This window comes from Culex quinquefasciatus, chromosome 3 (assembly GCF_015732765.1).
Source record: "Culex quinquefasciatus strain JHB chromosome 3, VPISU_Cqui_1.0_pri_paternal, whole genome shotgun sequence".
NCBI lineage: Eukaryota > Metazoa > Arthropoda > Insecta > Diptera > Culicidae > Culex > Culex quinquefasciatus.
In genome coordinates, this window is record NC_051863.1 from 153,298,992 (window position 1) to 153,314,274 (window position 15,283).

Below are 15,283 nucleotides of genomic sequence, written 5' to 3' on the forward strand. Positions count from 1 at the left end.
TATCTCAGCACTCACTTTTTACATATGGGACGGACTAGATTGGAGCGGCAGTCAATTAGACCTCCTAGATACCTATCGACTCAGAATCAAATTCTGAGCAAATGTATGTGTGTGTGGTGGGATGTTGATCAAAAAAATTGTCACTCGATTATCTCGACATTGGCTGAACCGATTTTATCCGTTTTGGCGTCATTCGATCCGTCTTGGGTTCCCATAAGTCGCTATTAAAAATTATGCAGTTTAGTTAAATACTTCAAAATTTATGCTAAAAAACGATTTTAACAAAAATCCGGAAGATTGTAAAAAGGGTGATTTTTGTAAGAAAACCCATCATGCTATACATTTTCAGAAAGAGACCTTTCCAACGCGTCCAAGACATTGAAGATCTGACAAATCTATCAAAAGTTATAAGCACTTAAATGTTATTTATGCGTCCAAAACATTGAAGATCTGACAACCCTATCAAAAGTTATAAGCACTTAGGGGAACTATACCCTTTCTCAGCCTATTTCTATTATCGGCCTATCAGCACTTTGATAATGAATTACAGCTTAAAGTGTTTTTGACTGTTTCAAAGAAATAAATAGCTCAAATAAAAGTGAGCAAGCAACTCTTCATTGTTGATACATCTGAAAATGTTGATTTAATAGTGGAAACGGCAAAAGTGGTTAGAATTGGTCGAACGGCTTAGTGTGATTAAAATGGGTATATTTCCCCTAAGTGTTATTTACGCAATTTTTGCATTTTGGATGGCACCCTTTAAATGTGAGGAAGGCGCCTACCACCTAAGGGTGGATTAAGTAACGTTTTTTTAAATATTGTATTTCCATAAAAAAGTATTTTACCTTCAGTGCTTGCTACATAGCCTTTTTCACCGAAAAAACAAGTTTCAAATCTAAAAAATAAACGTCGGTGCAACGCTGGAACGGGAGTTTTTAGGATTTTCTTTTCTCATTACAATCAAACAAAACACTTAACAATTACTGTACAATTATAGAATTGGATGTTCTTTATTAAATCCAAGTGGATTTCATTCCACTCGTTCTCTTACTCCCCTCCCCTGCTCGCTGCCTCTTATTGCTGTCTGTTGTAAATGTCCCCAAAATATGTGTCCATCGCAAAGTGGCACACTCAATTGCACCGTTAATCGGTCTCACATGCACACATGCACAATTCCCAATTACACAAAACTCACAATGATTTGCTTGCATACTGGCGCGGCGATTACGCGCAAATTGAAGTACATCGTTTACTCTAATTTATTAAACCCCCTCGTCAAACGGTGATTACCAGCTAATGAGGAAATTGCTCTCGTGGTAAAATTCTAAACTTAATACACAAATATCTACAATCTGAGAGGGAACCTTAAAACACATGCACTCACTAGAATCTATCACACACTCGCGCTCGCGCGCCTCTCAAAAAGTACCCGCCGGCGGCGGATGAGGTTTCGGTGCTCCAATCACTTTGGCCAGTCCGAACCGCTCGAAGCTGCTCGGTTCCAGTCCGAGATCTTTCCGCAGCTCGGCCTTCGGTCCAACCAGGTTCATCTTCTCCATCTGCTGGTGCTGCGACCGGATCGCGAACCGGTTCACGTGCACCGGAATAGGAACTACGATTTTGGTACCACCGCCTCCGGTTCCAGCTCCGTCGGGTCCACCTGCTCCTCCGGCGCCCCGATTGGCCAGTCCGTGCGAGTTAAGACCGGCCTTGACCCGTTTCCACTTGGCGCGTCGATTTTGGAACCAGATTTTTACCTATTAGAAAAAAGCAAGAAAATTCTTTAAAATTTCAACTTGAACCACATCTACTTTAAATTTTCACCAACCTGGACCTCACTCAGCTTGAGGCTGGTCGCGATCTGGCTGCGCTCCGTAAGGCTAAGGTATTTTTTGGCATGAAATTCCCGTTCCAGCTCGAGCAGCTGTTCCGAGGTGAAGGCAGTTCGTCGCCGGCGGGACTTGGAGCAGTTGTCGCCAGCGCCGCCGCCCGAGGATTTTGGGTTCGCCTCGTCGTCGGAGCACGCTTCCGAGTCGGACTCGTCGAGATCTTGGGGGTAAGAAAAGTATAAGAAATTTTTAATTTGGTGGAATTTTAAATTTAGCTTATGTGTTCAATTATTTGGGCGATTTATTTCAATTGAAATATGGCAAATACAATTGTTTTAAAAGATATCGCCTCCAACTGGCCCAGCAAAAAATCTTAAAGTCAGGAATAATAATGCACAATTTCTAAAAATAAAAATTTATTTCAAAAACTGGGACTGTGAACATTAAGAAAACATGTACAGCGATTCTCCATGAAAACAGCATTATTCGAAAAAAAACGTTCTCCGATCGGGATCAATATTTTTCTGGGGGTTCTTTGGCCAAAATAATTAGGCCCTTATTTTTTGTTTTTCCATTAGGGTGACCTAGGGGAACAGCATCTAATTCCAGCGTGCCTCTAATGTTGGCAGGTCAGAACTTTGACATTCAATTAAAACTAATTAAAAGCGTTTTCAACTGAAATCGAGTGATAAATAGATCAATAAGAAGTGAGCAAGCAAGTTCGCAATTCGCAATTTTCAGTGTAAGAACGGGCCTTGACCAATCTTATGCACTAGGTTCCCGACGAAAACGCACTGCCCTTACACCTACATCTCACCCTTGCTCTGAGTCAGTACGAGCAGCACGCTAGAACACGCTTTGAGTGTTCGTGCCAGGCATGCACACCTTCTTTTCCGGTTACGCAGTTTAACTCGGCCGGGGGTGGTACATTACGTAGGGTTTGATGTAAGTATAAGCGCCTAACCATTTATAGTGTGCCTACCAACTTTCATTAAAGCAAAAACTGTTTTATTTTTAGTTTGAATTCAAAAAACTAATTGTTATTTACTGTGTATTGTTTTCTCCTGAAATCTTCCCTATTGTTGAGTCTGTTTATCTGTTGCTATTTCTTTTGTCGCGGTGTTTTGTTACAATTTTTGGTCCTAAGCATGTTATAAAAGTTTACCAAAAATACAATAGTAATATTTGTGTTAATCCTATAACCATTCCATAAATTGAGTAAGGGCTCAAACCTCACTTGTTTGAAAAAAAGGGTGAAGATTGAAAACAATAGACAGTAAAAGAGAATTTATTTTATAAAAATCAAGTATCAATAGTAAGAGAATGATGAGCGTATTTTGAAGAATAAAAATGAGAAGCTAGATGTATTAGATGTAAAATTAGACAATAGTTAATAAATAGAGATACAAAACAAGCTTAGATTATAGTAATGATAATTTATAGGACAGATAAAGAATTATTCAAATAAATAAATTCGCAATAAAATCAAAAAAGATTAGACGAATGATAAATAGACTTGATATTACTAGTACATTAAGGAAAAGTATATTTTTAAGGAAAAAAAAAACAAAACAAAGTTTGTTACAGCAGTATCAATTGATAGAAAAGAGTGGAAAAGCTTTGAGAGATAAGAGAATCAAATGTTAGTAAAATTAAAAATTGGAGATAGGTGGTAGCTGAGAATGAAGAGAAGAGAAACCCCGTTGTGCGATGTTTCAGGTACATCCACAGCAGTTGACTCAACATACTGCGAATCAAAACAATACCGTCTACAATCACAAACTACTTCCCTTTCCCACATTGTCGCGCCCCTTTCTTTTAGCCGTCTCGACTCTGACCCGCGGTGGTCAAAGGTTTACGAGTCGTTTCCACAGGCCACCAGCTAGGTCATCATGAAAATCAAGCCAATGTGGAGGTAAGAAAATAGGACACTCGCAAGGAACCAGAGCTATACTGTTCTGATCAAGATAATTCGGATGATCTAACAGAACTACGGATGTAGTTAGTTACGCTCCTTCCAGGATGTTTCTTACGTGGACGTCAACCGAAGAGCACGCAACAAGGTCAGTGCCATTGCATGCTCTTAGGTATCAATCCTTGGCCTGCAATAAGAAGTGAGCAAGCAAGTTTCTATCAAAAGTTTTGCAAAATTATCTGTTTGAAAAGTGAAAATCAGCAAATTGGATAGAGTTAGGAGCGAGTGCTTAACCTACCAAACATACGAGAATTTCCCCTACGTCGTTTTAGGGTGGTTCGAAAAATTACAATTTTCGTCGATTTTCGCAAAAACCATATTTTTCAAAAAAATCGTTACTCCGCACCATTTCACCCGACTGTAGCTGTCTTAGACGCAAACGAAACGTTATAAGGGAGCGTTCTTTTATTACGTAACGCAGTAGGGGGGGAGGGGGGTCGGAGGCCGTGTTACGCTCCATACAAAATTTTTAAAATTTGTATGGAAATTTTGTTACGAGGGGGGGGGGGGGGGGGGGGTCTAAAAGTCCGATTTTTCGCTTTACGTAATAAAAGAACGCTCCCTTAGATAAGCTTTTAAAGAAAAATAGTTTAAAATTTCAAATATCTAGCCAAACATTTGAAAAGGTCGAATAAAAAATTTAAATGCTGTTTTGATGTTCTCGGGACCAAAAGCCTATGTCTGAAAATATTTTAATCGGATTCCTCGGAAAATTTTACAAAACATTTAAAAAACTGCGATAACTTCAAAATTTCAGCGATGACCAATACATTTTTGGGTACCATTTGTTTGTAATTGAAGACGCACGTTTGGTACCCAAACATGTCATCGCTAAAATTTAAAAGTTATCGCAGTTTTAGTGAAAAAAGTTAATTTTTCCCGTTTTCGTAATGTTGAAAAAATATTGAACATGATTCTTTTGGCCTTTTATTTTTTGTGTGAAAATTCAAATATAGAACGAGTAAATGTGTATCTACTTTTATTGAAGCAAACTTGATACTTTCTTCATGAAACATGTTCTGCGAACTATTTTCTACAATCTGATAGCATCGATAATGTCTAGAAATGTCATAATGTAATCGGGCAAGAGGATTTCCTAAAAAAAATGGAAATCTTATTGAACTTAGATCGAATTCGTATTTTTGATCGAATTTGTGTTTGATATATTTTTAGAATAATTTGTGCCCATGATTTTTTAATTGGGTTTTCAAAGTACTTTCAGCATGGTTTTTGGGGTAATTTTAAACAAAGTTATAAACTAGAAAATATGAAAAACGAAACGAAACTATTGGCACTACGCCCCCCGGGGCATGGCCTTCCTCTAACGTGGGATTTCTGCTCCAGCGCCTCTGACGAGACAGGAGAAACCGGGACCGACGTTTTACTTCACCATCCGATAGAAGCTCAGTGGATAAGGCGGGAATCGAACCCGCGTCTCATAGCATCATCGGGATAGGCAGCCGAAGCCGCTACCCCTGCGCCACGAGACCCACTAGAAAATATAGGCTAAGATTTTTTTGCTGACATGAATTGAGAAATATTTACAATGTACTTGTTTCCAGCAATTTCCAACGACATTCTAAAGAAATATATCTCATAAAATCGAAAACAAAACTGAAAGAGTTGCTTTTTACCTCCCGACGAAATATTTCAATCCATCCGTAAACTGTCGGTGCCTTTGGGACCATCCATAAACCACGTGAACACTTTTTTGTGAATCTGTAACCCCCCCTAAAGTGTTCACGTGGTTTATGGATGGTCCCTTTCTATTATGTTGTTATTCAATTGTATTTGAGAAAGGAAAACTAACATCTGCACATTCGAATTCAAGGGGAAGCAATGGTTTTTTTCCAAAGCATCGAACTGTCCAATTCTCCATCAAAATCAAAAAAAAATCAAATTATTCGCTCTACAGCATTGCCTTGGCGTTCTCGATTGCGAGATTCCTACTCGAAACTAGGTGTACGAAGGCTTGATTGTTGAGGCAATTGCAAACCTCTTTTTACACCTTAGCTTCCATCCACCCCGGGATTCGAACTGACGACCTTTGGATTGTGAGTCCAACTGCCTACAAGCGACTCCACCGAAGCAGGACCCAGGGAGACGTCTCTTACACCTGGACTAAGCTAACGACCTAACCTTTTTTAGGTTAGTCCGGGACCAACATTTACTTCCCTTCCGACGGAAGGCGTGATCAGACAAATCTCGTCTCGAAAAATGCCACCGGGACCGTCTGGGATCGAACCCAGGCCGACTGGGTGAGAGGCAATCACGCTTACCCCTACACCACGGTCCCGGCCAATTCTCCATACGAACATTAAAAATAAAAACATTCGGCTCTACTTTAACATTTGGTTAAAACTCAAATTGCACGTGATTCTTGGGAGTATCCCGTTTTTTTTTTATTCTCTCTTGGCATATCCAACACTTTTAATTTAAAAAAACAGTCTAAATTCGTTGAAATATTTTATCATAAAAAAATCATTATAAAAAATAACCCATCTTCATAACATTTTTTTGCTTTAAAAAAAATGGAGTAGAATGATAAAATTAAAAAAAAACTTTTTAAAATCCAAAATACTGACCCGGCTTCAAAAATTTGTTTGAGGGTTAAAATTAAACTTATTCATTACATTTATCTCAACTCGTAAACTATTCACACCAAGTTATGAAACGTGCGTCAAGGGCGATTAATCTTCATAAACATCCCGTTTTCGTGGGCACATCGAAATTAATTTGCAGGCTCACCAGGGGGGAGAAAAAAGTGCATAATTTCCGCCTATTTATACTGTCACTTGCTGGGCTTCCCCCACCTTCGCAGAACACGCACAAAAGTGTTTATCTTGGAAATCTGTTTAGCTACTGATGCCATCCGCCGCCACAACTTCCTCTGGATATGAATCAACGACAACGACGACGACCCCTCTCTGCTAAATGCTTAATTCAATTGACTAAACTTGATAAACCATCATATAGCGGCGTATTTCTCGAGAGGGGGAAAAACAACTTTTTAGCCACATCACTCATAATCGTTCAAGAGTGAATTAGCGAACGCTCAACAGTGAGCTACGAGCGACGGCCGTTCGGGTTCCGGGGACGGAACCGTGGCGTATGATCCGCCGTCGTTTAGCCGGGATTTATTTTTATTGTCACAAATTGGGTGGAAAAGAGAAATGGGTTGAGCGAGGGTGGCGAATGGTTATGAATATTTTATGAGTGTTTTGCGATGGAAAGTAAAAAGTGGAAATTAGAACAATGTAACATTAACTTACAACACTAATCGTGTTTTGATTCAATTTGGATTTTGGAAAAAAGTAGGATAAGTCTATTTAAAGATATCAAATTTCGGATCGGAATCGAATAAATTCCCTCAAATGAACTAATTAGTAGAAGAATTGAAAATAAATCTATCCAAAGAAGCATAATAAATTAACTCAACGTCCCGGGAAAAAAAAATTCCGGGAATTCCGGGGATTTCCCGAAAACAAATATTTCCCGTTTCCCGGGAAATTTGTAAATTTCCCGGGAATTCCCGAAATTTAAACGGAAGTATACATTTTCTTTACTTTTGGAACCATTTTTTGAAAATGCTTGTTCAAATAAATTTAACGCTTAGTCCATATAGAATTAATCAGATGATCAGAAATGTTGATATCAAGATTTATTTCTGAAGCAACTGGAAATATACACGCCTGTGGATCCGTTGACGAAACCGCAAGGTTTAAGAGGGCCACATTATAAGGCGTTACGTCGATTTCGTTTTTCCGTTGTTTGAGAGGTGCCCAAAAAATACAAAAAATATTTTCAAAAACTTGAAACTTTGAAAACATTGAGTTGTTTGAAGTACAGTCATCCCACATATTCGGAACACCCACTAATTCGGAACACTTTTGTGATAATTTGTCAATAGCATGCCAAATGCAGCTTTTCTCTCGACCCTACTATTTTTAGGACCTCCAGTTGGACATTCTCTTGCTATTTCACTAGTAAAAGTAGTACTTTTTAAACAAAAAACAGCATTTCAAGAATATTTTCTTCCGAGCAGCAAAAAACTGCCTCCAAATTGCCTGTTTCATAATTGTGGTTTGTTATTTTGCCTCCCACAATTGTGGAACACCTGAATTTAACTGATATTTTCACAAAAAAGTTATCAGACCATGTATAAAACAACACTAAGCTTGAGTATCGCTGGTTGCAGTGGAAAGATCCAAAGTTTGTTTACATCCGTAAGAAAAAAGTGTTCCGAATTTGTGGATTTCAAGGGTCAAAGTTTTTCTTCAAAAACTTGATTTAAAAGTTAAAATTTGCAGTTGTTCGTTACAGCATTCGATAGATCGCAAGAAAAGCTTTCTTATGAAGGTAAAAGCGAATCATTAAGTTCAATAATCGATTTGCTATGATTTTTTGAACATTGGCCGATCTGTAAACTGTTCGGAATATGAGGGATGACTGTAAATCAAACACGAGAAGTAAGATTTTTAGGAAAACTAAAGAGCCATTTTGTTCAAGGGCTGAAACCAGTAAGATTTGTTTTAGAAAAGTAATTTGTCATGAAAAACATAATTTCTGCGTTTTTTTTTTTTTTTTTTCATTTTAACTTCATGTGTCAAAACACACTCTCTCAAACTGATCACGGAAACAAGTTAAAAATAAATTTTATGATTGTGGAGTATGGATTCATTTTACTCACTTTCAAAAAACTGTGATAAAAATACTTCTCATCAAAAACACCTGAGATTTTTTTTAATTTATCGTACGATTTGAACTTATAAAATCAGAAAAAATATAAATTTTCTTGTAGTTGTATGATTTTTTACATGCAGTCAAGCTGTCAATTGACCTTCAGACTTATTTTAACCATTAAAGTCGCTATCCTATACAATTTGGTAGCAAAATATTAATCAGAACCAAAATCAGAACAATTTTTAATAAATTTAAAATTTCCCTGGAATTCCCGGGATTTCCCGGGAAATTGATTGAAAATTTCCCGTAATGACTCATGAAAGAAAATACTTGGTGGGACAATTATGCGTAGAAGTTCAACGATGGGACAAACAGACTTTATGTTGTTTTAATGAGTTTCCTAACAAAGTAATAGAATTTATGTGTTTTTTTTTTATTATACATCAAATTAAACTTAAAAATGACAAAAAAAACAGAATCGACCAAATATTACATGGGACAATTATGCGTAGAACGGCAGTAAACTGGGAGAAATTTTTGGTTAGGTTTCGGTCCTCTTTCCATACAATTTGCCGATTTCCGTTATTTAAACAGCGAAACTTGTTGGAGGAAAGACTTGCACACTTCCCATTGACCTTCTATAGCCCAACCACGCCTCTAAACGGGCTCCAAACAAAAATTCCTCAAAATATATTTTTAACAAATTAACATTCTTCGGCAAAGTAGGTTAAAATCAATCCAATAAGTCAGAAAACAGTGAAGTAAAAAAAGTGTAAAAACGTTATGAATTGGACTATTCGGAAAAAAATATGTACACGCAAAAAATAACTAATTTTTAACTAACCTTTTATCACCAAAAAATATGGACAAACTTAAACCCTTTCCATTTTGCCTTCCTCACTGAGGTAAGGCTATAATCCTGCTCTAAAAATGAACTTTGTATAAAAACGTCGTAGACCCACCTTCATGTATACATATCGACTCAGAATCGAAAACTGAACAAATGTCTGTGTGTATGTGTGTGTATGTGTGTGTGTGTGTGTGTGTGTGTGTGTGTGTGTGTGTGTGTGTGTGTGTGTGTGTGTGTGTGTGTGTGTATATGTGTGTGTATGTATGTATGTGACCAACAAACTAGCTCATGTTTCTCGGCACTGGCTGAACCGATTTGACCCGAACTTGTTGCATTCGACTTGGTTTAGGGTCCCATAGATCGAGTTTTATACAGATTGAAGTTTCGATAAGTAGTTCAAAAGTTATGTATAAAAATTTGTTTTCACATATATTTGGATCTCACTTAACTGTATGCAAACTATGTCCGGGTCCATCATCCGACCCAACGTTGGTTAGGTTATCAAAAGACCTTTCCAACGAGCCCAAAACATTGAAGATCTGGCAACCCTGTCTCGAGATATGGCCACTTAAGTGATATCGATGTACTTTTTGGAAGCCGGATCTAAAAAATAGATGAAACTTGTGTACAGCCATTGTTGTGAGGAAGGCTCCAACCACATAAGTGGATTAAGTTAGTTTTTAATTTATTTATATGCTCTAGTGACTTAAGTGCCAACATTTGAGCTATTGGGTATGACGGAACTTAGTTTTCCGATTAGTTATGAATTGAATTTTGTAAAATATCTAAAATTGGAATCTAAAATTACTTTAGATTTTTTGATAAAATTCACTGTTTTGAGTTTAAGCAATTTTGTGGTTACATATTTTTTATTCTTTTAAATAAGATAGATGACCCTATTTTGGACATACTATAATAAGCATCAACATATTTCGCCGGGACCCGTGGTGTAGGGGTAAGCATGGTTGCCTCTCACCCAGTCGGCTTGGGTTCGATCCCAGACGGTCCCGGTGGCATTTTTCGAGACGAGATTTGTCTGACCACGCCTTCCGTCGGACGGGGAAGTAAATGTTGGCTCCGGTAATCTAAAGGGTTAGGTCGCTAGCTCAATCCAGGTGTAGGAGTCGTCTCCCTGGGTTCTGTCTCGGTGGAGTCGCTGGTAGGCATTTGAACCATCAATCCAAAGGTCGTTAGTTCGAACCCCCCGGGGTGGATGGAAGCTTAGGTGTAAAAAGAGATTTGCAATTGCCTCAACAATCAAACCTAGCCTAGATTCAAATAGGAATCTCGCAATCGAGAACGCCAAGGCCAATGTTGTAGAGCGAATAATTTGATTTTTTGATATTTCGCCTTGTTCTGGGGAACGGATTTACTAATTTGGCTCATTCCAGGATTGTTTTGTAGCTTTTTATGCCTAGTGGCTGTCCTCGTCCATCTCTAAAAAATATATTAAAAGGCTAGGAAAATGTCCGCCCATTTTTTAAACATAAAAATTTACGTATCTAAATCCAAAATATGTGACAAGATTTAAATATCCATATTTGACTGTTTATACAAAAACAAACGTTATAGCATATTTTATTTAAAAAAATAATTGCACGATAAAATTACGGAAGCATTGAAAATTGTGCTTTTTAGAAAGTTATGCATAAATGTTTGCATAAATGTCCCATGTGCATTTTCATCACTGTTGAGTTAATAGGGACGTGGCGTTACATCGTGCTGTCATCTGGTTTTTTTAAGTGCAAGAGTGGAAAAGTGCTAAAAATAGACGGCGAATTATCTCGACCAGCAAAACGAAGTCGATAAAGTAATCGGTTTCAATGGAGAAAAGGTGGAAAACGTGGTTTAAAAATAGCGACGCCATCCCCCTATGAAGCAATTTGGTTTTCAATCATGATACTGATAAAGTATACTGTCACGAAAACTTAAAACAGCACTTTGTTCTTCAAAATCTCAGGTAATCAATTTTTTCGCAACAAGCTAACACGTTGTCTTATGTTGGGACAACTTAGCTTAACGTTATTTCGCGTATGGGACATTTATGCGAACATGGGCAGTATACAGTAATTCCGCACGAAAACAGCATGATTCGATGAAAAAAAGTTGTCTGGTCTGGCTCAAAATTGGAGTGGGATTTCCTTGGCCGAAATAATCAGACCCTTATTTTTTGTTTGGCCCTAAACAGTAAAAAAAAAGTGTAAATTTGGAAGGTGTAATTTTGGAAGGTTGAATATTACCTCTTTAATGTTGTAATTTTACCTTAATTTAGGCTGAAAAGCGGTAATATTACACATTTTCAGAGGTAAAATCACTCATTTTTTCTGACATAAAAGATGTTCCCTTTCCCAGATGTAATATTACCATGATTTTTTTTACTGTGTATGTCGTGTTAGGGTGGGTCAAAAATTGTAATTTTAGTCGATTTGCTCAAAACCACCATTTAAAAAAAAATATTTGAAAATATAATATTTGAAAAGGTTGTATGAAAACTTGAAATGCGGATTTGGAAATCTCGGGATCATTTTCTTACCTCCACTTTTCCCGCAACCCGTCGGCGACATGGACAAACTAATATCGTCACTGTACGATCCATCGTCGTTACTATCGATTCCACCTCCCCCTCTTATCATCTCCCCCTCTTCCCCCTCATCGTCCCTGTCAATGTTCAAGTACGACGACTGCCGACTCGAATCCTGCGAGTCCTGCTGCACTGAATCCGGCTGTCCGGCTGTTCCGGTCGCCGCAAGGTCACTATTGAAATTCCTCAGGTATATTCTTCCACTGTTGTTGGTTCCACTTTCCCCGTAAAAGGACCGCCTCACGTTGGCAGCCCCAAAGTACTGTTCCAGGCCATTACCGGCAGACTCCGGCGTCGGATCACTTGGTCCCACTCCTACTCCTGATTTATGAGCGACACGTTGTTTATCACCAGCACTTGAAACAGCAGCACTTCCACCGAGGGCAAACAGTTGGGACAGCTTCTCGTTGGCCGTCTGGGACAGATAGCCGACCCACGGATTGTACAGCGGAAAGTTCGTAAAGGACAGCATCGCGGCGGCGTTGTACCCGGCGGCCAGATACTGACCCGCGGAATCACCGGTGAACCGCTCGACCGGAGATTGACTCCGTGTCGCAGTCGTCGTACTGCCCGCGATGAGGTTCTCGATCGAAAACGGGGTATTGCCGAGCCGGGACAGCTTCAACGGTTCCTCCGGCTGGATCAACTCCGTTGTAGCTTTATCCATTTCTTCGCCGGAACCGAACCCATAAACACAAACCAAAGCTACAATGTCCAACCGCAAGTCGTACTCGTACTCTTTGTCGTAGACCGCCGCGCGGAACGTGACTTGGTCGAACCGGTGACACTCTCCAACTGCGGACCAGCCGGCTCGTCTGCTAGTTCCTTCCCTCATTCGCTGTTTCGTCGTCGTCGTCGTTGTCGTTGTGAATGTGTGTACAGATGCGACCTAAACCCCTCCCCTCGGAGGATTGCGTCGGGATGGGTTCGGGGTGTGTTGGCCAGAGGGTCTGGCAAACAACATAAAATTTGTTTGTTTTCGCTTATTGCTCGGTAATCGGTCTCACACTTCTTGGCGGCATCTTGGGGGTAAATTTATACATCACTCGGTGTGAAGTTGTCTTTCGAGAGATCTTTGAGATGTGGTACAAAAAGTCTATAAGGGCGTTTAGGGCCAGTGCGATGGGAAATGTGGAATTATTTACTAAAAACTACTTTCTAAAATTAACTACAAAAAATAAATAAAAATAAAATATGATAATCAGGTTCCAATTTGACCATTAAACAGTTTTGGAGTTCCTTTCTTCCTTCCTGCTTTTTTGTTTTACATTTAGATTGACAATAACACAATAAAATAAATGAATATTGATTAACTTATACCTCCAAATATAACCTCGAATAATTATCCTATGTCATTTTACCGATTCTGACATGTTGTCACCAAATCGATGCCTCTGTACTTATTTATTAGATAGAGGAAAGGATGGTAAAAATGCTGACTGGGCCGAACCCAAATAGGACAATTGTGGACAGCTAGGACAATTATGCGCGCTTTTCATAATTGCTAGTTTTCAAATATGGGACAATTATGCGTAGAACGGTAGTACACTCCCCACGGCAGCATATTCATCCCACGTGGATTTTTAAGCATTCACGTATAATTTGTTCTGGATCCATCACCAAATCAAATTGTATGCAATTGGACATTTATTCATATGGAATGATTTGGCTTCATCATCTCAAAAAAAAAAAATCAATCCACAGAATAAAACATCGCTTCAGACTGTTTATTTCGAAATTTTATGATTAAGGGGCTACATACATGTAATTCGGCAAAAAATTCAAAGGTTGTTTGAGCACACACTTCAACTTTTTTCAAAATCTGTTTTCAGGGCATTCAAGTATACATTTTCATCTATTAACAAAACAAGTTTGAAGACATTTGGTAGCATCATTAGCGAGATATAGCTATTTGAAGTTTTTTTTTTTTTTTCTTCATAACTTATTTTTATTAGGTCCTTTTAGGTGCTGTGACGAGGGGTGGTTCACTTCTGCCTTGGTCGAGCGTTGACATTCCTTTTTAAAAAAAATTCGGCGTTCGCTCCTCTTTATTTCACCTTATTCAACCCTATCTGACCTTTTCTTGCTTTAACGCGCCTTAGCTCGCCTTTTCTGTTGCCTTTTCTTGCGTTCGCACCTCCGACTGCTCGATTTTTTTGACAACGAGAACTGTCAAGAGCAAATGACAGATCTCGTTGTCAAATCAGTCGAGCAGTTTGTTTTGATCTTTTCATTTTTTTCACGTTCACATTTGTTGGCCAAGGAACCTGTGCCGCGGAGTAAATGGTATTACGCGGCTACCGGTGGCCAAGCAGGAGGAGCATCTGATAATAAGCTAGTCAGTGGCAGGGGAGAAAAGCATGGTTAATTCTAGGTGATCACGCTTGATTTTTACTGTCGGCAGCTGGGCGGAAGAAAATCGTGCAAAATGGCCGCCACTAGAAAGGACATCGAAAGGCCGCGACCCTTCACCAGAACCGCGTCACGCTGAGCTTGCGCAATGTCCGCAGCCTGGAGAAGGTGTGCGCTGACCTGCGGTGATGGTTCCAAAGATCGCTTCCAGATGCGCCTGCACAAGCGTATCATCGATCTGCACTCGCCGTCCGAGATCGTCAAGCAGATAACCTCGATCAACATCAAGCCCGGTGTAGAGGTCAAGGTCACCATCGCCGACCCTTAAGCTGGATAGTTCCACCACAATCCGGAATGTGAAGCAGATTTCCGGCGATGGCCGGCGGTAGAGAGCGTAAAAGGTCCAACGCGGATATTTGAGGCCTTTGCTGCTCCGGCTGGGCGTTTGCAAACACCAACACGCAAATAAACTTTTTGTATTAAAAACTTTCACTTTTTTTATATTGCATGACTTTATTTTCTAATTTTTCTGAATAAAAAACGTGCGGAAAAGTGTAAGAGGTTTTTCCATACAATTATTAGTATTATTAGTATCGTTTTTTTTTTTTTTTGTAAACCCTATTAAATCCTATTAAAATCTCGCCGTGTCGAGTTCGTTGATGTACTTTTGAAACTGATGTCATATGCGGATCTGAGTTGAGTTGAGTCGTTCAGTGCAGATCAGGTTCCCGTACTCTGCGCCTAGTAGTTAATGAACCTTTTCGAATATTTACTCAGCTCCAACCTTTTTTTCGTTCAGCTGCTTTCTTGGCTCAAACTGCCAGACAATACTGGCACACGTGATGCACGTTCTTCAACGGCTCCGCTTCAACCTGGACTAAAACATGTATCCTGGTGGCAATCTGTGATGCTCTCCTAGTCTGGCGGTCATCAAATCATCGAAGGTCGACGACCGCAATCCAAATTCTACGCAGGTACCTGCATCTCAGCGCCCTGAAGGTTCTTGTGCTTTC

The 15,283-nt window shown here is 39.3% G+C and overlaps 1 protein-coding gene and 1 pseudogene across 1 annotated transcript; one reads left to right on the plus strand and one right to left on the minus strand.

Annotated features, from left to right (window-relative positions):
- Nucleotides 1–980: 980 nt before the first annotated feature.
- On the minus strand, nucleotides 981–12,700 carry LOC6044401 (homeobox protein unplugged). Its single transcript, XM_038261891.1, has 3 exons — nucleotides 11,871–12,700; nucleotides 1,829–2,049; nucleotides 981–1,757 (listed from the first exon to the last, which is right to left on the minus strand). The coding sequence occupies exons 1-3, from the start codon at nucleotides 12,583–12,585 to the stop codon at nucleotides 1,419–1,421; spliced, it is 1,275 nt and encodes a 424-aa protein (XP_038117819.1). The 5' UTR covers nucleotides 12,586–12,700; the 3' UTR covers nucleotides 981–1,418.
- A 1,473-nt stretch (nucleotides 12,701–14,173) lies between these two features.
- Nucleotides 14,174–14,763, plus strand: LOC119769444 (annotated as a pseudogene).
- The last annotated feature ends 520 nt before the right edge of the window (nucleotides 14,764–15,283 follow it).

What these genes read in the sequence shown, in the direction of transcription:
- LOC6044401 (XM_038261891.1), bottom strand. Translation starts at nt 12,585, where the DNA reads ATGGATAAAGCTACAACGGAGTTGATCCAGCCGGAGGAACCGTTGAAG. An exon ending in GGGTTGCGGGAAAAGTGGAG is followed by an intron (nt 2,050 to 11,870) that starts GTAAGAAAATGA and finishes CTTACCCCCAAG; the next exon opens with ATCTCGACGAGTCCGACTCG. An exon ending in TCAAGCTGAGTGAGGTCCAG is followed by an intron (nt 1,758 to 1,828) that starts GTTGGTGAAAAT and finishes TTTTTCTAATAG; the next exon opens with GTAAAAATCTGGTTCCAAAA.